Source organism: Salvelinus alpinus, chromosome 23 (genome assembly GCF_045679555.1).
Source record: "Salvelinus alpinus chromosome 23, SLU_Salpinus.1, whole genome shotgun sequence".
NCBI lineage: Eukaryota > Metazoa > Chordata > Actinopteri > Salmoniformes > Salmonidae > Salvelinus > Salvelinus alpinus.
In genome coordinates, this window is record NC_092108.1 from 49161662 (window position 1) to 49186433 (window position 24772).

General features: G+C 40.9%; 1 protein-coding gene across 2 annotated transcripts in view; it reads right to left on the reverse strand.

The window, feature by feature from the left end:
* The window catches only part of pex5lb (peroxisomal biogenesis factor 5-like b), a 136140-nt gene that overhangs the window by 21184 nt on the left and 90184 nt on the right, over positions 1 to 24772 (reverse strand). For both annotated transcript variants that reach the window (XM_071362649.1, XM_071362650.1), the window contains 4 exons: positions 21835 to 21964; positions 21361 to 21448; positions 20980 to 21078; positions 908 to 1024 (listed from right to left, as the gene is read on the reverse strand). In XM_071362649.1, the coding sequence (XP_071218750.1) occupies positions 908 to 1024; positions 20980 to 21078; positions 21361 to 21448; positions 21835 to 21964 (434 nt within the window). The remainder of the gene's footprint in view (positions 1 to 907; positions 1025 to 20979; positions 21079 to 21360; positions 21449 to 21834; positions 21965 to 24772) is intronic.

Consider the following 24772-nt stretch of genomic DNA (forward strand, 5'->3'; position numbering starts at 1 on the left):
TCCGATATATGGAGGTCTTTACCATGGAGGGTGAATAACCTATAACAATTTTTTTTTAATTATGATGCAAGTAATAACATAACGTAATAGCAATATAAATATGACAGATTTTCTTAATTTTTGGGAACGAATGTTGATTTAACATACGGGTATGTTTATTGCCATATACATTTTTGCAATATTTTCTAGCAGAATATGGTCGGGGCATTATGTGTTATGGTAGGTAGTTATTATTACATATCAACTGGAGTGACAACTGCAGCATTATTTTGATGTGTTATTAATAAGACTGTTAAACCAATGGGAGATAGTTGTTTACTATTCCACTACTGCCCCTTTCCATCTCCCCTCTCTCTGTCTTCTCTTCCTCCCTCTCCTTTTTTTCTCCCTCGTTATTGTGATCTCTCAACATTTGAGCAACAATCCGTTCCAATTGAGACGATAGAGGGAGTTGAGAGAATTCTAGATTAAGTATCAACCAACCACCGTCTGTCATTTGAAGCAACACATCACTCTCTCATGTTAGCTCTACACTACCTATCCCAAATGAGTGCAGTTGTGAGATTCCTAGGTTAGTGATAGGTTGAAGATGAATTCAAAGGTTTGGTGATTACATCGAGATGACTGTTTTTCTCCATGTTAAATCTTGGATTAGATAGCTTTGAGGAAGGGATGGTGTTTTGTACCCTCGCTTGTGGTTTTAAAAGGTTATTTTTGGGCGTAATATCAGGGATTAGTATCAGGGATTATGGTAAGTAATTGCATCTCTTTGAATGGATAGACATTTTGTGAATAAATTCTGGGATTGGTGGGAAAGTTTAGGTAAATGATATTGGAAACTCTCGTGGGAGATTTTTCCAGATTAGTAATAGTGTTGAGGAAAGAAGTAAGTGTTGGGTGAGTTTACCTTCTCAATTGGAGAGATGCTGGGTGGTATCAGGCCTTCATTTTCTTCCTCGAGCCAATTCCTGCGAGCCAGTTCCTCCCATTCTGCCTGCATCTTATCCCAGAACTCTGTGTCCGACTGATGAGAACAGAAGAGAAAGAGGTGTTGGAATTGATTTCTGCTTCATAATGGCCCAATTCCATAATCATCCACTGGACATATCCCATTCCCATGTCCCTTGGTGACACCCTTATGGGATCTAATGGGAGCTAGATACTACAGGGTCATGTTCATTAGAGCACACTGTAGCAAACTGTTTCTCAACAGAAAATGAGCGTTTCACATTGTTCAGATAGGATATCCCCGTTTTACTCATTATTTGTCTGTTTTCTTCCGTTTCGTTCATATTGAAGACACCTCTAGTGTAAGCAATATGGTATAAACTCCACATAGCCTTCGGTGTTTGTGACAATACAAATAAAGTATAAATACAATGCTAGTTAGAGCTAATAGGGAGGGTCAATAATTAAAGGGTCTAGAGATGTAAAAGCAATGGAATAGTTTAGGATTGGGTCATTGGCTTTATGCACCATTCTCTTCCAAATCTTCAATGAGCTATTTCCATTCTAACCACTATTGGCTGTCCCCGACCCAAAAGAATATCTTGGTTGACAGAGGGTCGTCTGTTCTTTCGACCAGTCAATTGGTAGACATGTTAAAACATGTATTTTGTCATTTATAAACGTTTTAATAAAATCAACTATATGCACTGAGCTTGTCTGATGTTTAAGCCCACTGTTTGATGAAATAATTAAGACACACAAATGACTCAAGAGAGAGCCAGAGATCAAGATAAAAATAAAAAGAATTTGAAGATTTTTTCTTCTTCTCCCAACTCTCCTATTCCTGCTGCTACTAGCCTTCGCAGATTCTGCCGTTAAACTCCTGAAGTTGCCAGTAATAAGCTATATTAGGGGTCGGCAAAATTTTTCATGTGGAATGCCAATTTACAATTTATCTTACCATTTCTACCGATCTGCATGCAAGTTATGATTTTCAAAAGCATTTTCATGGAGCAATTTCATTACATTTTTTATAACATCTTAGTATCTCAAAATCGTTGTCATGTAGTTAATCTAAATTATATCTAAATGAAAATTATACAAATCAATCTAATGCAAGAGCACCTGCCTCTGCCAAATGAACACATTGTATGATAGCCTAAACCGTGAGCCATTAGCAGATAAATAACTTAGTGCAGAACACAGAGAGAGGCCTATATAACAATGCAAGTAACTTGTATTGCCAACTACGTAAAAGAAAACCTACAAATAAAAACATTTTAGGTAGAAAATACCCTAATAAAAATAAATGTCCTATAAATCACATTGGCTACGCATGGCAGTTTGTTCATGTTCTTCGAATCGCATTCATCTCTCTACACCGTCTGTCTACAACGAACTTGAAATATTGTATCAACTATCAACTGGGTCCGGCCCACTGGATAAGGGCATGACATTTTTCCCTTTCACCCAGAGGCTCGGTGGTTATCGAAAGGGAGAGAGCTGGAAAGATTTTCTAATACATTGACGAACTTTTGTCATTCTCAATAGATGTAAAAACAGACTTTACTTGCTGTTTAAGGTGAAGACACAATTCCTTTGAGAAGCCCCACAGTTCATTAGTGGTGGTGAGTTAAGACAATCAGAAATACTATCTGACATCCCCAAATGGGCACATTTATACATTTACGCGCAGGCTAGGTAGCCTATGCCTACCTCTATGCACAATCAGGTGTGCGTCCTTACTCAACATTGACAGGAGCGCTCCAAACAAAAGACAATGAATAAATTGACAAAACTAGTAAATGAAATAAACCAAAACGTGTCTTACAAGTGTAGCATAGGTTGTGAGCTCTGCAAACAACATGTCCACTCCGATAATGAGAACAGTAAACGACTGTAGAAATAATATAGCCTATTGAATGTATTAACAGAAATTACCAAAACCAAAGAAACATTGTAGATAAGAAATTATGGGGATTTGTGGTAAATGTACTATTGGTGATATACACTACATGACCAAAAGTATGTGGACACCTGGTCGTCGAACATCTCATTCCAAAATCATGGCCATTAAAATGGAGTTGGTCCCCCCTTTCCTGCTATAACAGCCTCCACTCTTTTCGGAAGGCTTTCCACTAGATGTTGGAACATTGCTGCAGGGACTCGTCCGTCAGACTTCCAGATGGTGAAGTGTGATTCATCCCTCCGGAAAACATCTTTCCACAGCTCCAGAGTCCAATGGCGGCGAGCTTTACACCACTTCAGCCGACGCTTGGCATTGCGCATGATGATGTTGGGCTTGTGTGCGGATGCTCGGCCATGGAAATCCATTTCATGAAGCCCCCAACGAACAGTTATTGTGCTGACTTTGCCTCCAGAGGCAGTTTAGAACTTGGTAGTGAGTGTTGCGACCGAGGACAGACAAATCGTCTGTCCTCGGTCGCAACACTCACTACCAAGCTTCAGCACTTGACTGTCCAGTTCTGTGAGCTTGTGTGGCCTACCACTTCGCGGCTGAGCCGTTGTTGCGCCTAGACATTCCACTTAACAAACTATGGAGATTGCATGGCTGCGTGCTCGATTTTATACACCTGTCAGCAACAAGTGTGTCTGAAATAGCCCGAATCCATTCATTTGAAGGGGTGTCCACATACTTTTGTATATATAGTGTACGTAATGGGGAATTGATAGACACTAACAATCAAAGGGAAAACCATTCACACAATTAAGGTATGAAACAATGAACGTGCACAAATTGGCAGGACAGATCGCATTCTGGAGAGAGACGTGCATCTTAGCCACATTCACCTACAACTGCGACCTGGCCAAGATAAAGCAAAGCAGTGCGACACAAACAACAACACAGAGTTACACATGGAATAAACAAGCGTACAGTCAAATTTAAAATGATACCCAAGACACATTATCTTCACACATACTGTAGGCCTAAGGAATACTTAACAAATGGTGTCATGTCCAAAGCAGAAGCTATTTATGGAAAAACCAATGCAATTTTGAAACGAATGCTTGGCGTGCCAAGGCAAATACCCTCGCGTGTGCCTTATGTTGCAGATGCCTGTCTTAGAGTGAAGGACTGTGGCATTCCCGCGGCCTTCGCAATGGATTAATCCACTGAGATAGGCACGAATCAGACAGGTGTCTCATGGGCCGCTCAACAAAAAGAATCTGTCAACCAAAAGCCTTTATGACAAACAATTGACCAGTTGTCTAAATGGGGTCAGCCCTAATATCCACAAACTTGCAAGGACCAAGCTGGTGCATTCGGAAAGTATTCAGGCCCCTTCACTTTTTCCACATTTTGATACGTTACAGCCTTATTCTAAAATGGATTAAACATATTTGTTTCTTAAATCAATCTACACACAATACCCCAGAATGACAAAGCGAAAACAGGTACTTAGAAATGTTTGCATATTTATTAAAAATAAAAGTTCAGACCCTGAAAAAAAATCTAATCCAATTGCGTGTTTTGTTGCTTGTGTTTGCCTACTCAATTTGCATGCCCCCACTGGCCTCTGTCCAAGACAACGCACTGCGATTTGAACAAAAATCCATAACTTCACCCATTTACTGAAGCATATTTCTCCCGCTGCTAAATGTGGGTCTTGTCAGTTCAAATTAACCTCAATAGATAGATACGCTATATTTGGAAAGATGCCATCTTCAATGGGGAACAGAAGAAACAAATACATTGCCAAATCTTCTGAATATTTTTTTTAAAGTAACCTTTTTTTGGACAGAGTCTGCTGAGACCAAGGTCTATTTTACAGATGAGCCCTGTATCACACATACACATCAATATACGAAAAGCAAAACACAATCATATAAAACAAATGCTTTCTTCAGTAAAAATATCCTATCAATCAGCCATCTGAATTGCCCTAGTCACCAATTATTCCAATTTTAGAGAGTTTGAGATTATTCCACAAGTAAGGTGTAAAAACAAACTAAAAGCAGATGTACCTAACTCAGTGGAGATCGAAGGGATCTCCAGAGTAAACCATCCCCGAGGTCGAGTCTGGTAGCTCGTATGTCTGTCGGTTCCCAACGAAGTACGACGGAAGTCTATGCAAGAGGGCTTTATAAACAAAAAGAGTGCAATGCGTCAATCGACAAGACTTCAAAGAGAGCCAGTCTACTTTCTGATACAGAAAGCAATGATGTGCACTGAACCTGTCACCCGTAATAAAGTGTAGTGCGTTACGATAAACTTTGTCCAATGGCTTCAGCACAGTGGCAGCTGCATTCATATAAGCGATATCACCATAACCGGTATGAATGTTGACTGAATTATTTGTTTTCTGCTATTTAATGAAAGGCATCCTATTCCTCTCAAGGAACCCTGACTTAACACCATCAGAAGAAAAACATTGTGTCCTGTCTGTCAGGTAGTTTTCAAACCAAATGCAGGGTGCCTAACCCAGGCCAATTTCAGACGGTCTACAAATTAATAATGGTGACAGGTCAAGTGTCAAAAGCCTTCCACAGGCCTATAAGAAGGGCAGCACAATGCTGCCTTTTGTCCAAGCAATTTACAATGTCATTTATCACCAAAGAAGAAGCAGATATGGTGCTGGCCTGAAACCAGACTGATGGACACTGGAAAATATCTAAGCTGTGTTGATTAAAGATTGAACATTTTTCAATAGTCAGAGCGGTCACCACCTTTGTGGAGAGGGATCACAAGGCTAGCCTTCCAGACCCTAGGGATAGCACCCAAGATAATTGTCAGGTTAAAAATGTGTCAATAATTCTACAATTAGAGGAGCAGAATGCTGCAGCAAGAAAGGATCAAGCAAATTAGCCCCAGAGTTGATGGATCTTCCATCATGCCAACTAGAGGCTAGGAGAGGGAAAGCAGTCGATCTGATCAGGGTAAATTAAACCACCATTTCTTTCAAATAAATGTCCTGCGGATAACACATTGACTAAAATAATCACTTATCAAATGTTTCTCAGTAAATATGTTAGATCCTGACAGCTTGCTTAGGCACGGAGGGAGATTCATTTCCGCGCTTTAGTGCATTAACTGTTTTCCAAAATTTAGACGGGACACCATCAGAATATGAGATAGAAAGTAGCATGATTTAGCTTTCTTGATTGAGGAGGTGTATCTATTTCTCAATTGCCTGAAAAGCTGGCAATCAGCTAAAGAGTAAATCAATGAAACAGATAAATGCGTATTTTGGCTTATGGCAAAACCTATAACCAAAAGTTAAAAAAAAAAATAGTGATAGTGATATTTAGAGAACATGATGCCACAAGAGATTATTTCACATACAGTACCAGTCAAAAGTTTGGACACACCTACTCATTCAGGGGTTTTTCTTTATTTTTACTATTTTCTACATTGTAGAATAATAGTGGAAATCAAAACTATGAATAACACATATGGAATCATGTGGTAACCAAAAAAGTGTTGTTATATTTGACATTCTTCAAAGTAGCCACCCTTTCCCTTGATGACAGCTTTGCACACTCTTGGTATTCTCTCAACCAGCTTCATAAGGTAGTCACCTGGAATGCATATCAATTACTTGTTAAAAGTACATTTGTGGAATTTTTGCCTTCTTAATGCGTTTGAGCCAATCCGTTGTGTTGTGAGAAGGTAGGGGTGGTATACAGAAGATAGCCCTATTTGGTATTATTTGGTAAAAGACCAAGTCCATATTATGGCAAGAAATTCTCAAATAAGCAAAGAGAAACGACAGTCCATCATTACTTTAAGAAATGAAGGTCAGTCAATCTGGAAAATTTCTTCAAGTGCAGTCGCAAAAACCATCAAGCGCTATGATGAAACTGGCTCTCATGAGGACCGCCACAGGAAAGGAAGACCCAGAGTTACCTCTGCTGCAGAGAATACGTTCATTGGAGTTAACTGCACCTCAGATTGCAGCCCAAATAAATGATTCACAGTTCAAGTAACAGACACATCTCAACATCAACTGTTCAGAGGAGACTGAGTGAATAAGGCCTTCATGGTCGAATTGCTGCAAAGAAACCACTACTAAAGAACACCAATAAGAAGAAGAGACTTGCTTGGGCCAAGAAACACGAGCAATAGACATTAGACTGGTGGAAATCTGTTCTTTGGTCTGACGAGTCCAAATTTGAGAATTTTTGTTCCAAAAGCCGTGTCTTTGTGAGACACAGAGTAGGTGAACGGTTGACCTTCGCATGTGTCGTTCCCACTGTGAAGCATGGAGGAGGAGGTGTGATGGTGAATTGCTGTTGACACTGTCAGTGATTTAATTAGAATTCAAGGCACACTTAACCAGCATGGCTACTATAGAAAGCTGCATCCCATCTGCTTAGTGGGACTAAAATTTGTTTTTCAACAGGACAATGACCCAACACACCTACAGGCAGTGTAAGGGCTATTTGACCAAGAAGGATAGTGATGGAGTGCTGCATCAGATGACTCCACAATAACACGACCTCAACCCAATTGAGATGGTTTAGGATGAGTTGGACCACAGGATGAAGGAAAAGCAGCCAACAAGCGCTCAGCATATGTGGGAACTCCTTCAAGACTGTTGGAAAAGCTTTCCTCATGAAGCTGGTTGAGAGAATGCCAAGAGTGTGCAAAGCTGCCATCAAGGCAAAGGGTGGTTACTTTGAAGAATCTTAAATAAAATATATATTTTGATTTGTTTAACACTTTTTTGGTTACTACATTCCATATGTGTTATTTCATAGCTTTGATGTCTTCACTATTATTCTACAATGTAGAAAATAGTAAAAACAAGAAAAACCCTTGAATGAGTACAGTGGTTGCTCCACTAAAGGTTTTGCGATTATGCTGCGGTACTTAGAGGTAATTTGTGGTTTAGTACGGTACCCTGCGTCACCACTTCATTGCTCCAGACCAGCGCAAGGGGGAGTTAAAGTACTGATTATGCTTTTGGGTCCTACTGTGTCTCTAACTGACAATGAATGGGCGACATAAACCTAAATAGAAACTGATAATTGTGCACAACTTCAATATTACTTACTAAAACTGTTGTTACACTAAGGTTTTTATTATTTTATTTCATCAGGATTATTTGCTCTTGCTGTAGTACTGTAGGACACTCCCGACCAGTCACGTTATACAGCGTCTGAGTGGCGCAGTGGTTTAAGACACTACAAAGCAGTGCAAGCTGTGTTGCTACAGATGCTGGTTCACGGGTACGTGCTGCCCTCGAGATGATTGTAATTTTTTGGTTTCTCTCCCTCTAAAAACAGATATAAATCATTCTAAATAACAAACTGGCTTTATTTACAAATTAGTACCAATGTCTCACCCCATGTTCAAGAATGGCCTTTTTCTTGCTCATTTTACGTTATTTGAAAACGAAATAATCTCCAAAATCTTTATATTTTTTATACAAAGCGATTATTATTATTAATTTAGAACTATATAAAAGCCATTGGATATTGTCAAAAAATATATTATTAACCCTGTTATTAGCATGACAATATACGTATATTGGTCATGGCTCCCGAGTGGCGCACAATGGGGTTGCCTTGCAGTTCTCCAGCTGTATCCACTGAAAGTGCGCAAGGTTCAAGGCACGAGGGCATGGGATGGGCTGCAGAGAAGATGGACCTAGCCCATGGGGAAGGGAGGAGGAGGTGGACACCCCACCCCACCCCACCCCACCCCGTGACACTGGCAACACTTTAAGGGGCATTGCACTAATAATGGAGCTGACTAGGGAAACGTTCCCGCTGTTCTGTTCTTAGTACCAGTCTGCAAGTTCAAACTAAAACAATGTAACTAATAATGGAATCTTTATGCTTTCGTTAATAAAATAATGATAAAAATACTATTTCAAAATTGCCGATGTTTATTTAGTTATGGATCCATAATTAATTACTATGGGAATAAATATCACTGAATTACAGAAATATCCCCAATCCTCTATATGTAATTCTTGACGGATAGTCATGTCATATTTTTCGATATACTGTAGGCCTACTGTAGGCGACATGAGTCTCACTAGTGTTGAGTAATGCGCTGTTAAAAGTGGTGTAGGTCTTATTTATTAAAAGAGAATATTGAAGTTAGAAGCAATATGATTTGAAGCAATAGCCTACAACTATTTTTGCACCGTTTCGTGCTGCTCTGAGACAAACATGGGTATTGGTTAGACAAGAATTAGAAAATTAGGCTGTAGAAATGTGTAAACGTGTAACTTTTATTTAACTAGTTAAGAACAAATTCTTATTTACAAGGACAGCCTACTCCTTCCTCCCCGTCGGGGAATTGAACCCCGGTCTCCCACGTGCCTGTATTCTCTAGTACAGCCACTATTGAAGGCTATCAAATGCTTCGCAAAGATGCCCTCTGGCGGTCAAACTAGCACTAACTAGCATTAGTGGTACGAGTGGTTCACACTTAAATAACGTGTCATGGAATTCTGCGGCACCATGCAAGCTGCACCGCAGTACGCTGCAACTTTTAAAAGGACGAACCACTGTAGGTGTGTCCAAACTTTTGATTGGTAGCCACCCCTCCCCGATTTTTCAGTCTGTCACAGCTGAAGATTTGTATTTTGTATTTATTATGGATCCCCATTAGCTGCTGCCAATGCAGCAGCTGCTCTTCCTGGGGTCCAGCAAAATTAAGGCAGTTAATACAATTTTAAAAACATTACAATAAATTCACAGATTTCACAACACACTGTGTACCCTCAGGCCCCTACTCCACCACTACCACATACAGTGGGGAGAACAAGTATTTGATACACTGCCGATTTTGCAGGTTTTCCTACTTACAAAGCATGTAGAGGTCTGTAATTTTTATCATAGGTACACTTCAACTATGAGAGACGGAATCTAAAACAAAAATCCAGAAAATCACATTGTATGATTTTTAAGTAATTAATTTGCATTTTATTGCATGACATAAGTATTTGATACATCAGAAAAGCAGAACTTAATATTTGGTACAGAAACCTTTGTTTGCAATTACAGAGATCATACGTTTCCTGTAGTTCTTGACTAGGTTTGCACACACTGCAGCAGGGATTTTGGCCCACTCCTCCCTACAGATCTTCTCCAGATCCTTCAGGTTTCGGGGCTGTCGCTGGGCAATACGGACTTTCAGCTCCCTCCAAAGATTTTCTATTGGGTTCAGGTCTGGAGACTGGCTAGGCCACTCCAGGACCTTGAGATGCTTCTTACGGAGCCACTCCTTAGTTGCCATGGCTGTGTGCTTCGTGTCGTTGTCATGCTGGAAGACCCAGCCACGACCCATCTTCAATGCTCTTACTGAGGGAAGGAGGTTGTTGGCCAAGATCTTGCGATACATGGCCCCATCCATCCTCCCCTCAATACGGTGCAGTCGTCCTGTCCCCTTTGCAGAAAAGCATCCCCAAAGAATGATGTTTCCACCTCCATGTTTCACGGTTGGGATGGTGTTCTTGGGGTTGTACTCATACTTCTTCTTCCTCCAAACACGGCGAGTGGAGTTAGACCAAAAAGCTCTATTTTTGTCTCATCAGACCACATGACCTTCTCCCATTCCTCCTCTGGATCATCCAGATGGTCATTGGCAAACTTCAGACAGGCCTGGACATGCACTGGCTTAAGCAGGGGGACCTTGCGTCCGCTGCAGGATTTTAATCCATGACGGCGTAGTGTGTTACTAATGGTTTTCTTTGAGACTGTGGTCCCAGCTCTCTTCAGGTCATTGACCAGGTCCTGCCGTGTAGTTCTGGGCTGATCCCTCACCTTCCTCATGATCATTGATGCCCCACGAGGTGAAATCTTGCATGGAGCCCCAGACCGAGGGTGATTGACCGTCATCTTGAACTTCTTCCATTTTCTAATAATTGCGCCAACAGTTGTTTCCTTCTCACCAAGCTGCTTGCCTATTGTCCTGTAGCCCATCCCAGCCTTGTGCAGGTCTACAATTTTATCCCTGATGTCCTTACACAGCTCTCTGGTCTTGGCCATTGTGGAGAGGTTGGAATCTGTTTGATTGTGTGTGGACAGGTGTCTTTTATACAGGTAACGAGTTCAAACAGGTGCAGTTAATACAGGTAATGAGTGGAGAACAGGAGGGCTTCTTAAAGAAAAACTAACAGGTCTGTGAGAGCCGGAATTCTTACTGGTTGGTAGGTGATCAAATACTTATGTCATGCAATAAAATGCAAATTAATTATTTAAAAATCATGTGATTTTCTGGATTTTTGTTTTAGATTCCGTCTCTCACAGTTGAAGTGTACCTATGATAAAAATTACAGACCTCTACATGCTTTGTAAGTAGGAAAACCTGCAAAATCGGCAGTGTATCAAATACTTGTTCTCCCCACTGTATCTACAGTACAAAATCAATGTGTACGTCTGTGTATAGTGCGTATGTTATTGTGTGTGTGTGCACGTGTCTGTGCCAATGTTTGTGTTGCTTCACAGTCCCTGCTGTTCGATAAGGTGCATATTTATCTGTTTTTTAAATATTATTTTACTGCTTGCATCAGTTACTTGATGTGGAATTGAGTTCCATGTAGTCATGGCTCTATGTAGTACTGTGATCCTCCCATACTCTCTGATTTGGACTTGGGGACTGTGAAGACACCTCTTGTGGCATGTCTCGTGGGGTATACATGGGTGTGCGAGCTATGTGCCAGTAGTTCAAACAGACAGCTCGGTGCATTCAGCTTGTCAATAACGCTCTTAAATACAAGTATGGGTGAAGTCCATCTCTCCTCGACTTTGAGCCAGGAGAGATAGAAATGTATATTATTAATATTAGCTATCTGTGTACATCGAAGGGCCAGCCGTGCTGCCCTGTTCTGAGCCAATTACAATTTCCTAAGTTCCATTTTGTGGCACCTGACCACACGACTGAACAGTAGTCCAGGTGCGATAAAACTAGGGCCTGTAGGACCTGCCTTGTTGATAGTACTGTTAAGATGGTAGAGCAACGCTTTATTATGGACATACTTCTCCCCATCTTAGCTACTGTTGTATCAATATTTTGACCATGACAGTATACAATCTAGTGTTACTCCAAGCAGTTTAGTCACCTCAACTTGCTCAATTTCCACATTATTTATTACAAGATTTAGTTGAGGTTTAGTGAATGATTTGTCCCAAATACAATGTTTTTCGTTTTAGAAATATTTAGGACTAACTTGTTCCTTGCCAACCACACTGAAACTAACTGCAACTCTTTGTTAAGTGTTGCAGTCATTTTAGTCACTGTAGTAGCTGAGTAGCATACTGTTGAGTCATCCACATACATAGACACACTGGCTTTACTCATTAGACACACTGGCATGTCGTTAGTAAAGATTACTTTTTTCAATGGGCCTAGACAGCTGCCCTGCGGAATCCCTGATTCTACCTGGATTATGTTGGAGAGGCTTCCATTAAATAACACAATCTGTGTTCTGTTAGACAGGTAACTCTTTGTCCACAATATAGCAGGGGGTATAAAAAAAAGCCATAACACATACGTTTTTCTGGCAGCAGGCTATGATCGATAATGTCAAAAGTAGCAATGTAGTCTAACAGTCCCCACAATCTTTTTATCATCAGTTTCTCTTAGACAATCAGTAATTTGTGTAAGTGCTGTGCTTGTTGAATGTCCTTCCCTATAAGCATGCTTAAAGTTAGTTGTTAATTTGTTTAATTGTAAAATAGCATTGGAGCTGGTCAAACACAATTTTTCCCAAAAGTTTACTAAGCGTTGGGAACAGGCTGATGGGTCAGCTATTTGAGCCAGTAAAGGGGCTTTACCATTCTTAGGTAGCGGAATTACTTTTGCTTCCCTCCATGCCTGGTGGCACACACTTTCTAGTAAGCTTAAATTGAAAATATGGCAAATAGGAGTGGCAATATCGTCCGCTATTATTCTCAGTAATTTTCCATCCAAGTTGTCAAACCCTGGTGGCTTGTCATTGTTGATGGACAACAAACTTTTCACCTGCATACAGTGGACTTCCTCCTAGGGCACACCGGCTCAGTGCTAACAGTATAAAACTAGTTCATAGGCGCATGATTACTGCATACAATAGCTGTAGGATCAGAGGCATTCAGTGCAGTTAGAGGGATATGAATTAGGTTACTTACATTGTGTTTACCAATGCCCCTGGTGTAATGTACATTTGTTGAAGCATTATGTAAACTCTGCGTGACAATGGTAGGGATTACCTGAGCTGGGGTCATTGATAAGTCATTGTCTCAACGCAGCCTTAAAATGCTTTGAAAGGATCCAGGAACCCATATGATTTGGGTGGATCCCATCCCCTTTATAAAACGTGTTTTGTTTCCAAAAAGTTACACCCATTGAGGTGCAATAATCACATAGCCAGTTGTGAAGAGAAAGAATCCTGCTAAAGCGATCAATGCCACGATTCAGAGAGATCACAGGACCAGATATTTGTTAGTGTCTAGCAGAGAGTCAATCAGCTCTTTAAAATCCAGTTTCAAATGCTCAGTGCTGCCCTTCATAATGTCATTAAAACCCACATGGACTACGATAGAATCAATTCCCATGTCCTGACATAGTACATTCAGGAACAGCTTAGTAATGTAATTTACTCGAGCTCCGGGATAGGACATTGATTTTGCACCAGGAACAGTCACATTTCTTACCATGGAGCTGCCCAAAATCACGGCTGGCTAGAAGGACGAGGAAATCCGCCCACTCCCACGCTTCACATAATTCGAAGAACCCTTTATGGATGGACGAGAGGCAGGATAAGTTGAGCCCGGCGCAGGCCTCCGACAGATGGAGAAGCCCACTCGATCCAGAGCAGAGACAGAAGGTTGCCGAAGTCGACTTCGAAATTGTAGTAGTAGGCATTGTGGCCCCAGACACAGGCATCTCCAGCGAGGAAGGTGCAGGAAGATCAGGTTTCAGGACGGCGAAACTATTTGTTGTTTGTATCCGCTCCGGGCCTCTTGTTGGGAGTGAGACTGCTTTGCAAGAGGCCGATGTCTTTGGCTTCCTGGCTTGTAACATTTGACCATCTTTGATTGCCTTGCTCCTATTACTGTGCTACTTCGACTCTGCTATCAGATGGGGGAGCTCTGGGCAACACTGTCGAGCGCAAACGCCATCCAGCCACTGGCGTAGAAAATGTAAACATTCCACTCTGCGTTTTCACCAGTTTCTTACGTAGGCTGGCGACCAGCGCGATCAAGGAAGCCACCTCAAGCCTATAATCCTCGGCAAGTAAGCAATCGCCGCATTGGAAGTCCGAGTGATCCGGTTTGTCCCGAAACAAAGCGTAGTAGATACAGCTCCTACAGCGCTGGAACCGTTCATTTATTTCTCCAGACAGAGGGCTCCATTGCAAAACTCATCTGTTACCAACTTCGTTAGTATGATGGCTAGCAGCTTTGCACGTTGGTATGCAACAGCTTAAGCCTCCTACACGATTTAAAACAGTGGGGGTATCCATATTAATGGTATTTAAAGTATTAGCACTGGATGAGTTTACCACAGTGGGCTTCCCAAATGGGCTAACAGTGGAATTGAACTTTATGGTCACAAGATTATTACTGACAATACCCCTGGGAATATGGTTATCTTTTTCAGTACGATGATATTCACCTAAATTTAAATGACACGTGTCAAGAATAGTGCAGTATAAATAGAGCTTAAATCAGTTGCAGAACAAATGGTGATTTAGCCAAAGTAGGGAAAGTGGGCTCGCTATTGTTTGAATTTCTTATCCTCTTTCTTACCTGACTGATGAAATGATTTGTTTGAGTTGACTGAACTTGAAGCGAATGGTGGTGCACAGGAACAGCACACATATCAAGAGAAAAAAAGCAGTGGAACTGGCTTCAACGTCCAGATTTGAAAATTATGGGTCAATAGTGGTTAATGAAATGGAATGCATACAGACACAGATGCATACACACATGGATGCACAGATGAACACACACACATGCGCACTCACGTGCACACACACACCTGGGACATTAATATGAGGGGATATTATTCCCTGGTCAAATTAACTAACTTTATAATGCATTGTGAGACAAATAAAGACAACTTTATTCACAATTGAACTGAACCAATGGAAAACAACACCTGCAGTAACATATCAGTTTGACAGCAAACAAAGAGGTCAGCATATTTACAGCACTGTACATATGGCATGGCAGAACTGATATCATGCCCCCATTAAACTGAAAGGGGAGACACAAGGACGGAAAGGGGGAGAAGGTTAGGAGGAAGGTGAGGTGGAGAAGAATGAGGGCTCAACGGAGTAATCGAATACTTTGATGTGCATCGTGTGCTTTGTTTCAGCTCTCATTCCCAAACCTCCATAACATGTCCAGGTATTGGCTGTTGCAAGAGCTATAGATACAGAGAATCCTCAGATAATGCCAGTATAAACTCATATACTGTATGTGACTTTTTTGTACTGGCTTATCAGCTTTGGCCTTTTATTTGCTTAGGATCAAGTAACAATTTTCCATACAGATGGAAAGGGGACGAGAGGCATACATTACATTCACCAGACTTAGGTTCAAACAGTATTCAAAATCATTGCATTTGATTTCAATTACTATTTGAACCCGGGTTGGACATTCACACACAAACAAATATCCATGCACACATAACAAGACCTTTAAATATAAATGTAATATTTCTTGAATGACCCAAAGATAATACAAACAACTTTGCATGCATTTAAAGTATACTGTGTCATGCATTATCGTGAGCTATGGTAATTTCTATAACTCAGCAAAAAAAGAAACGTCCCTTTTTCAGGACCCTGTCTTTCAAAGATAATTCGTAAAAATCCAAATGACTTCACAGATCTTCATTGTAAAGGGTTTAAAGACTGTTTCCCATGCGTGTTCAATGAACAATAAACAATTAATGAACATGCTGTTACGCAGAGTGGAACAGGGGAACCCAAGAGCAGACTCAGACGAGGAGAGTTGGATGAAGTAACCAAGGTATTTATTGAGACACGGGGAGATGGAGTGCAGGTCAGGGGAGGCTCGGCCGGGTTTCTGGAAACCAGGTGCGGAGGCTGAGGCTGGAGCGAGAGGGGTTGAGACAGGGTAAGTAGGTCCGGAGGGGAATCCAAGGAAGTAGCAAAGTGGGGAATCCAGGACAGAGTAGCAGGATGACGAGACATGGGACTGGAGACAGGGACCAGAGTCAGAGCGGGCAGAACTGTAGCGGAGAGGAAAACAGCGTCAGGCAAGAGAAAACAGGAACAAACGGATAACAGGGTCTGAATAGTAACAACCGGCTAGGAATGTAGACTGACTGAGCATAGATTACGATCTGGCAGTGTGGAAGTGGCAGGACTGAGTATTTGCAGAGGTCTTGATTATGGAACAGGTTGCAGCTGGTGGGGATCTGCTCTGACTCCAGCACACCTGTTTCCGCCCACACAATCACACACAGAGAGAGCGAGGGAGAGAGTACTGGGGGAGTGGCGGCAGGTCAAGGAGACACAGGATGAGCAGTAGAGGGCGGTGCAGGAGCAGATGTGACATGCGCCTGTGGAACGGTCATTAAGATACTAACAGCTTACAGAAGGTAGGCAATTACGGTCACAGTTATGAAAACTTAGGACACTAAAGAGGCCTTTCTACTGACTCAAAAACACCAAAAGAAAGATGCCCAGTGTCCCTGCTCATCTGTGTGAACGTGCCTTAGACATGTTGCAAGGAGGCATGAGGACTGCAGATGTGGCCAGGGTAATAAATTACAATGTCCGTAATGTGAGACGCCTAAGACAGCGCTACAGGGAGACAGGACGGACAGCTGATCGTCCTTGCAGTGGCAGACCACGTGTAACAACACCTGCACAGGATCGGTACATCCAAACATCACACCTGCGGGACAGGTACAGGATGGCAACAACTGCCCGAGTTACACCAGGAACGCACAATCCCTCCATCAGTGCTCACACTGTCAGTGTGAGGCTGAGAGAGGCTGGACTGAGGACTTGTAGGCCTGTTGTAAGGCAGGTCCTCACCAGATATCACCGGCAACAACGTTGCCTATGGGCATAAACGCACCGTCGCGAGACCAGACAGGACTGGCAAAAAGTGCTCTTCGCTGACGAGTCACGGTTTTGTCTCACCAGGGGTGATGGTCAGATTCGCGTTTATCATCAAAGGAATGAGCGTTACACCGAGGCCTGTACTCTGGAGCGGGATCGATTTGGAGGTGGAGGGTCCGTTATGGTCTGGGGCGGTGTGTCACAGCATCATCGGACTGAGCTTGCTGTCATTGCAGGCAATCTCAACGCTGTGCGTTACAGGGAAGACATCCTCCTCCCTCCCCCCTTCCTGCAGGCTCATCCTGACATGACCCTCCATTATGACAATGCCACACATCTCGTTCTGTGCGTGATTTCCTGCAAGACAGGAATGTCAGTGTTCTGCCATGGCCAGCGAAGTACCCGTATCTCAATCCCATTGAGCACGTCTGCGACTTGTTGGATTGGAGGGTGAGGGCTAGGGCCATTCCCCCCGGAAATGTCCGGGAACTTGCAGGTGCCTTGGTGGAAGAGTGGGGTAACATCTCACAGCAAGAACTGGCAAGTTTTGCACCAGATTGGTGCAGTCCATGAGGATGAGATGCACTGCAGTACTTAATGCAGCTGGTAGTCACACCAGATACTGACTGTTACTTTTGATTTTGACCCCCCCTTTGTTCAGGGACACATTATTCCATTTCTGTCAGTCACATGTCTGTGGAACTTGTTCAGTTTATGTCTCAGTTGTTGAATCTTATGTTCATACAAATATTTACACCTTACGTTTTCTGAAACTAAACGCAGTTGACAGTGAGAGGACGTTTCTTTTTTTTCTGAGTTTACTTAAATCCGAACTGGTTCTCTAGCAGATTAGTAAGAATGGCCCACCCCATGTTCAAGAATGGCCTTTTCTCCTTTATTCAGATTTCAACCTCTCACTTTCGGTTATTTGAAAATGAAATAATTTCCAAAATATCGCTATTTTTTCGCTACTTTTTTTTTTAAGTCATTGAAAGTTGGTTGCAATTTCAGTTTAATCCACCAGAAAATAACATATTACAACAAATATTACGGCATAATCTTTGTAAATTATTTTCATAAATAGGACTGGTGGAGTTGTCACACATGCAGCTAACAAAAATATGTGGAAATGTCTGCTCTACTCAAAATTACAACCAACTAATTGCAGCATTACAGCAAAAATGAAGGAAGCAAGTGGAAGGGGGAGAAAGTAAGGAACTTGTCTGTCGGCCCTGCATTAAAGACCAAAATTGGTAAAGACAATTATGATAAATAAAAAAGTATACCAGTTTCATTTAAGGACCAAAATACTGACAGCTGTACCATTCAGATAGCAAAATAGTTGGGAAGAGATTCTCGATGTACCGATTCCATGGCACATGGTTTATGAACTAATACACAAAACAACGTTGTATTCAAAATGTAGAAATGTTCAATTTAAAATGATTATACAAAATTCTTGCAACCAATAGAATGTTATATACTGTATATATAGGGGATACAACCATCCCAGCTCTGCAACATTTACCTGGAGCTAACTCTGCAAATAGCACTGCTGGGTGATTTCAAAAGTCATAGTCAATCGATTAATAATATAAATAATAATCTTAGCAAAAATGTTTATCTTTAATTTGTAGAATCTATGAGAATAGAAAGGTTCAGAACTTTTGTGAAACATCACAGCCCAGATGAAAAATATATGGCAAATAGAAAAAACTGGATGGTGTTCAGAGATAGATGGGAGGGGTTGAGAGAGGCTGTAGGATGGGACTAAAAATAAATGAAATATAACTATTGTAAACTACACTGTGTCCGTAAACTGTATATAGTATGTATAAGCTGGAAGTAGAAGCCTATGAGTTGTTTTTAAGTTTTTAATGCTGATGAATTGCCTTGCACAAAGAATAAAAAAAATACAGAGAGGTGTTGGCAAGAGTCTATTGTCCTGCTAATAGCCCATAATGGTCGGGAGTAGGCTACAGTACTACAGTAAGAGCAAAATAATCCTAACATTTCCACACCCTAATTGTAGTCTAACCAATACCCAAACGGAGACTCAAATAAAAATCTTGTTGATTTATCAAGACCAGTCCCCATGCTTGTCTCAGAGCTGCGCTGTCTTGACCTCTGAATGCTGTCTTTTCCCCCTTCCACTTGCCTCTTCCATTAATTTATTTTCCAGTAAGCAACAATTTGTTTACCTTCGTTAGCCTACTTTGTTCCAATATTTCTGTCATTCAGTGATATTTATTCCCATAGTAATTTGTTATGAATTCATATGGAAAATGATATGCGCAAGAAACGGTTGTAAAATATTTCCTTTTAGAGACTATAATACATGGTGTCCAGGTCAGGATAACCAAAACATTTCTTTATTAAAAGACTATCAGAAAAGAATGTTGGTACTTATTTATTTTGATCCAAAGCCATGAATGAGTGAGTCACTCAGCTTTATGTAGGTGCCGGGGCTATATAACCGCGCCATCAACTTGATCATTTAGCAGACACTTGCTTATATTCAGTCAATACATATATCTTAAGAATATCCTGGAATATAATTGAACATTTTTGTTTCTTAGTGTAACAACAGTTTTAGTAAGTAAGAATACTGACGAGTAGTAACAAAAAAGTGTGTGCTTTTCTGGGTGTGCGCGTGCAGGACAGAGGAATAGCAATTCTTACATGCTGACCACACCGCTCGGGTCCCGTGTGTCTGCGTTGCCAGGCGCTAAAATAGAAGTTGCTTCTATTTGTGACGCAGAACCCGCAGCAAGTCCCGCCTCTCCCATCTCCTCATTGGCTTTTAGAAGCATTTGCCCACATGCCATCTCCTCATTGGTTATACCCACATGGGTGATTGAGGTCAGTGGTGGTAATACACCTCATGAAAGTTAGTTGCCAATCGTCATATATAGTCCAAAGAAGAAAAAGCCTGGAAGGAGGAGAGATGACTAGAAACGATTCAGTTGACCGTTTTATGTGTGGATTAATTGTCAGAGTAGAGAACCTTGTGCATTTCAGGTGAAATAACAACTCAACGTTCATAACAAATTAGCTAGCAACAGCAAGCTAGCTAAAATAGGACAAATTAGCTAGCAACTGCAAGCTAGCTAACTAAATTGCCATAAATGTTTAATGCTTTTCAACCCCTCCCCAAATTAATATAATTGGTTCAGAGTTTGTTTTGACATTTCAACCTGCGTGTCGTGATCGCGTTTGATGTGGGGGGACAAAATCAATTTGCGCACGATGGCGCACGCGGATATGGTGTTACACTATTCTTCTCAATTCAATCACCTTCATCCTCATCATTCAGTTAATTGAAATTCAATGTTGGAGTCATGCACAATTATCAGTTTCTATTTGGTTTATGTCACCCATTCATTGTCAGTTAGAGACACAGTAGTGCCTTGGGACCCAAAAGCATAATCAGTGCTCTAACTCCCCCTTGCGCTGGGCTTCAGAAATGAAGCAGTGACGCATGGTACCGTACCAAACCACAAATGACCTCTAAATCGCGCAGCACAATCACAAAACTTGTAGTCGAGGAACCATAAGAATGAATCGAGGCGGTCGGTCACATATTACCATACGTATTTATATATTCCTGCTACCAGTCCCTTTTCAGCCATGTTTACATGTATATCCTACTACCAGTCACTTTTTATGTATAAACCCACCTCAACCACTCCAGTACCCCTGCACATTGAATAAGGTACTGGCACTGACCTAGACTGTATATACACTTGCATTCTCGTGTTTCTTTAATTCTCATTGTATTTCCTATTATTATCTACTGTATATTATTACTGCATTGTTCGAAAAGAGCTCTCAAGGTAAGCATTTCACTGTACTGTTTTACACCTGTTGTATCCTGTGCGGGGGTAACTTGTAGATAACATAACTTGTGGAAACTTGTAGATAACAGATGTGTAGGATGTTTTTTAAAGTTTTAGTCCTTACCAAACTACTACTTCCAGCAAACAAATATCTTAGATTATGTGTGTGTGTATTCATCTCTCACCTCTACAGCAGCCTTTGCCCTTACAAACTCCTCCTCCTGGGAATGATGTCTGCCTAAGAGGTGACGGAGACTGGGCCGCACTTGCTGGGGTACTGGGTCCTGTAGGACACAGAAATGTGCACGACACACACACACACACGCACGCACGCACACACACACAGAAATGCAAGATCAGCAAAAACCATCCCCTTTAACTGTGTGAGGGGTCACACTTATAATCCCGAGAGGCAATGGGGACACCGATATATACTTTAAAATAGCTTTCGATACATCCTCACACTTAGTGGTGAAACTTGACCTGTATATGATTATTTTCAAGGGAGATACCATAACTTCACATGCTTTTCTATAAGTAAACATGTTAATGGAGGTTGTGTAGACCTTTAGTGCTGATATGTGGTCCTCGTCATCAATGCTATTGACTTCAAATGAGTTTTTCACAGATGGATTTGTTTTAAACTCTGCTGACCTGGGGAGAAAGAAGGGTAAACATTTCTGGTATAGAAGGGAAAGGTATACGACGGTGAAAGGTATACTACTGCAATATACTCCAATACTACAGTTGTACAACAAAATTTAAAAAATCTGTTCACAACCACTATTCATATTTCTAGCAATATTTCATTTTTTATGTTTTGTGTCCTGTAACTTATAACACGTAATTGATCGAACTCTATTTCTAACACGTTAAGGCTTGACGTTTAAAGTGGACGAGGAGGAAAGTATAGCCATGGTAGGCCGTCAAATGTAAATAAGAATTTGTTCTTAACTGACTTGCCTCGTTAAATGAAGGTTAAATCATAAATAAAGAAAGCCATTTGCAGGCTCATACAGATTTCAGACTGCCTTCTTTACCATATTAATTCACTGGAGGAGTGGTGTGAGGTGCACTTCCTTTCGTATCTTCTCTTCCTGCTGTCATTCAGGGCACCTTCAGGGTGAAGATTCACTTCCTCCCATTTCTCCAAAGGAGAAGAGGAACTGACTGAGCAGAAGGAATGAAGGGTGTAGAACTGTTAGCATAATGCTATCCACAAGATATAGACAGAAACATAGAACTGTTAGCATAATGCTATCCGACAACATGGACAAGAACATAGAACTGTTTGCATAATGCTATCCACAAAGTACTGTTAGCATAGTGCTATCCAACAATAGGAACATAACAGTGATGCAAATTTTCACACAAACCATACTAGAGCATATTCCAAGTAAATCACATACCTTGATGTTAAACCATACTAGAGCATATTCCAAGTAAATCACATATCTTGATGTTAAGTTCAAGATATATAAATTACAATGGTTGGTGTGGATTTAGCTGTATGCACAATTTACAATCAAATCTGTTTGTACGAAAATGTAAAAAAAATTGCCCCTAGGTCAGTCAGTGTCAGTAGCTAGGTTTACATCCATTTTCCCACCAGTGGTGTGTTTCCCACCATACAGACTTGTTGCGGATAAAAGTCAGTGTGTGATGACATAGTGCACACAAAATGTAATTCTTTGCTTACGTTTTCATGTACCAAATAAAGTTCAATGTGTTTCCCTCACATTTTCAACTCCACCGATAGTTTTGTCTCAAACTGTTGCGTTAAATAGCAAATGTGCCGACAATAGTCTTGGCACTTGCGCTCTAGCCAACAGCTCGCAGATACAGTGCGAGTAGGCTCGTCTATGATGATGATTATTATGGATAAGAGCAAGAATATTTTTTATTTGTCAAGTGGCAGTCAAGCATCGATCCTCATGTCACCAGAATCAGACCCTCGACAGTTATTGGAAAGGAGCATCAAGATCACCATGCGCTTTCACCACCCTGTGAAGTTCATCAGAAATTATTTCATCTGAAGCCTAATAAACTGCATGGTTTCCCAAGTCGTAGTAGGAGGACCACACACACCATATCATTGCGTGACTCAAAGTTTATTTCCATATGATGGTTATTATATCAACATTTGCACATAAAGGCGTTTCCAATTCCATTTCTCACATAATTCGTTTTCCCCAAGATAAAAAGATCCCACCACGTCCAATGAACAAAGGATCTGTCGACATTTATACTATTCTTCCGAAGCTACCTGTTTCCGTCATAGCTGTCATGATTTTATGTTTATACTGTTTGACTATACTCGCATAAAAACTGTGGATGGAAACGTGGTTATAGAGACATCTAAATAAGACATTAGGCTAAGAACAGATTCACTGCGTAAATCAAATGACAGCACCATGATGATGTAGAAAATAGGACAGCTGTGTGGCTTGAGGCTTTGCACTGGTCAATTGAACAGTTTATTATTTACCGGCAAGCTGACATTTACACATGCAAAGAATTGGTCAATCCAGTGAAACCTTAACCTGGCCTATTTTAGAGTAGCTATGAGCAGTGATTTGGGAGACAGGGATTTAAGCCAAAACAGTCATAGGAATGGCGTGAAGAGATTGTTATGCCTTTTGCATCCTTCTCATGAAAAGCACATTATTATTATTAAACACATTCAGTGCCTTCAGAAAGTATTTACACCCCTTGACCTTTTCCACATTTTGTTGTGTTACAGCCTGAATTTAAAATTGAGCACATTAAAAATGAAAAGCTAAAATGCCTTGAGTCAATAAGTATTCAACCCATTTGTTATGGCAAGCCTAAATAAGTTAAGGAGTAAACAATTGCTTCACAAGTAACATAAGTTACCTGGACAATAACAGGGTTTAACATGGTCCTTAAACAAATACCTCATCTCTGTACCTCACACATACAATTATCTGTAAGGTCCCTCAGTCGAGCAGTACATTTCAAACACAGATTCAACCACAAAGACCAGGGAGGATTTCCAATGCCTCACAAAGACATTGAATATCCCTTTGAGCATGGTGAAGTTATTAATTACACTTTGGATGGTGTATCAATACACCCAGTCACTACAAAAGATACAGGCGTCTTTCCTAACTAAGTTGCCCTAGAGTAAGGAAACCGTTCAGGGATTTCACCATGAGGCCAATGTATAGAGTTTAATGGCTGTGATAGGAGAAAACTGAGGATGGATCGACAACATTGTTGTTACTCCACAGAGTGAAAAGAAAGAAGCCTGTATAGAATAAAATATTCCAAAACATGCATCCTGTTTGTAATAAGGCACTAAAGTAAAACTGCAAAAAATGTGGCAAAGAAATTCACTTTATGTTCTGTATACAAAGCATTATGTTTGGGGAAAATCCAACACAACATATCACTGAGTACCACTCTTCATATTTTCAAGCATGGTGGTGGCTGAATCATGTTATGGGTATGCTTGTCATCAACAAAGAATAGGGAGTTTATGGTAAAAAGAAATGAACATATCAAAAATATTTCAAGAGCAGCCTTTTTCCATCTCCGTAAACATTGCACAAACCTGAAACGTTTTGTCAAAAAATGGTGCAGAAAAGCTAATCAATGATTTGTCACTTTAAGATTAGACTACTGCAATGCTCTACTCTCCGGCAACCCGGACAAGGCACTAAATAAACTTCCGCTAGTGTTAAATACAGCTACTAGAATTTTGACTAGAACCAATACATTTGATCATATTACTCCAGTGCTAGCCTGTCTTCCTCTTAAAGCTAGGGCTGATGTCAAGGTTTTACTGCTAACCTACAAAGCATTACATGGACTTACTCCTACTGTACCTATCTCACCGATTTGTTCCTGCCGTACATACCTACGCTACGTTCACAAGACGCAGGCCTTCTAAGCAAACAACTGGATGCAGAGCTTTCTCCTATAGAGCTCCGTTTTTATGGAATGGTCTGCCGA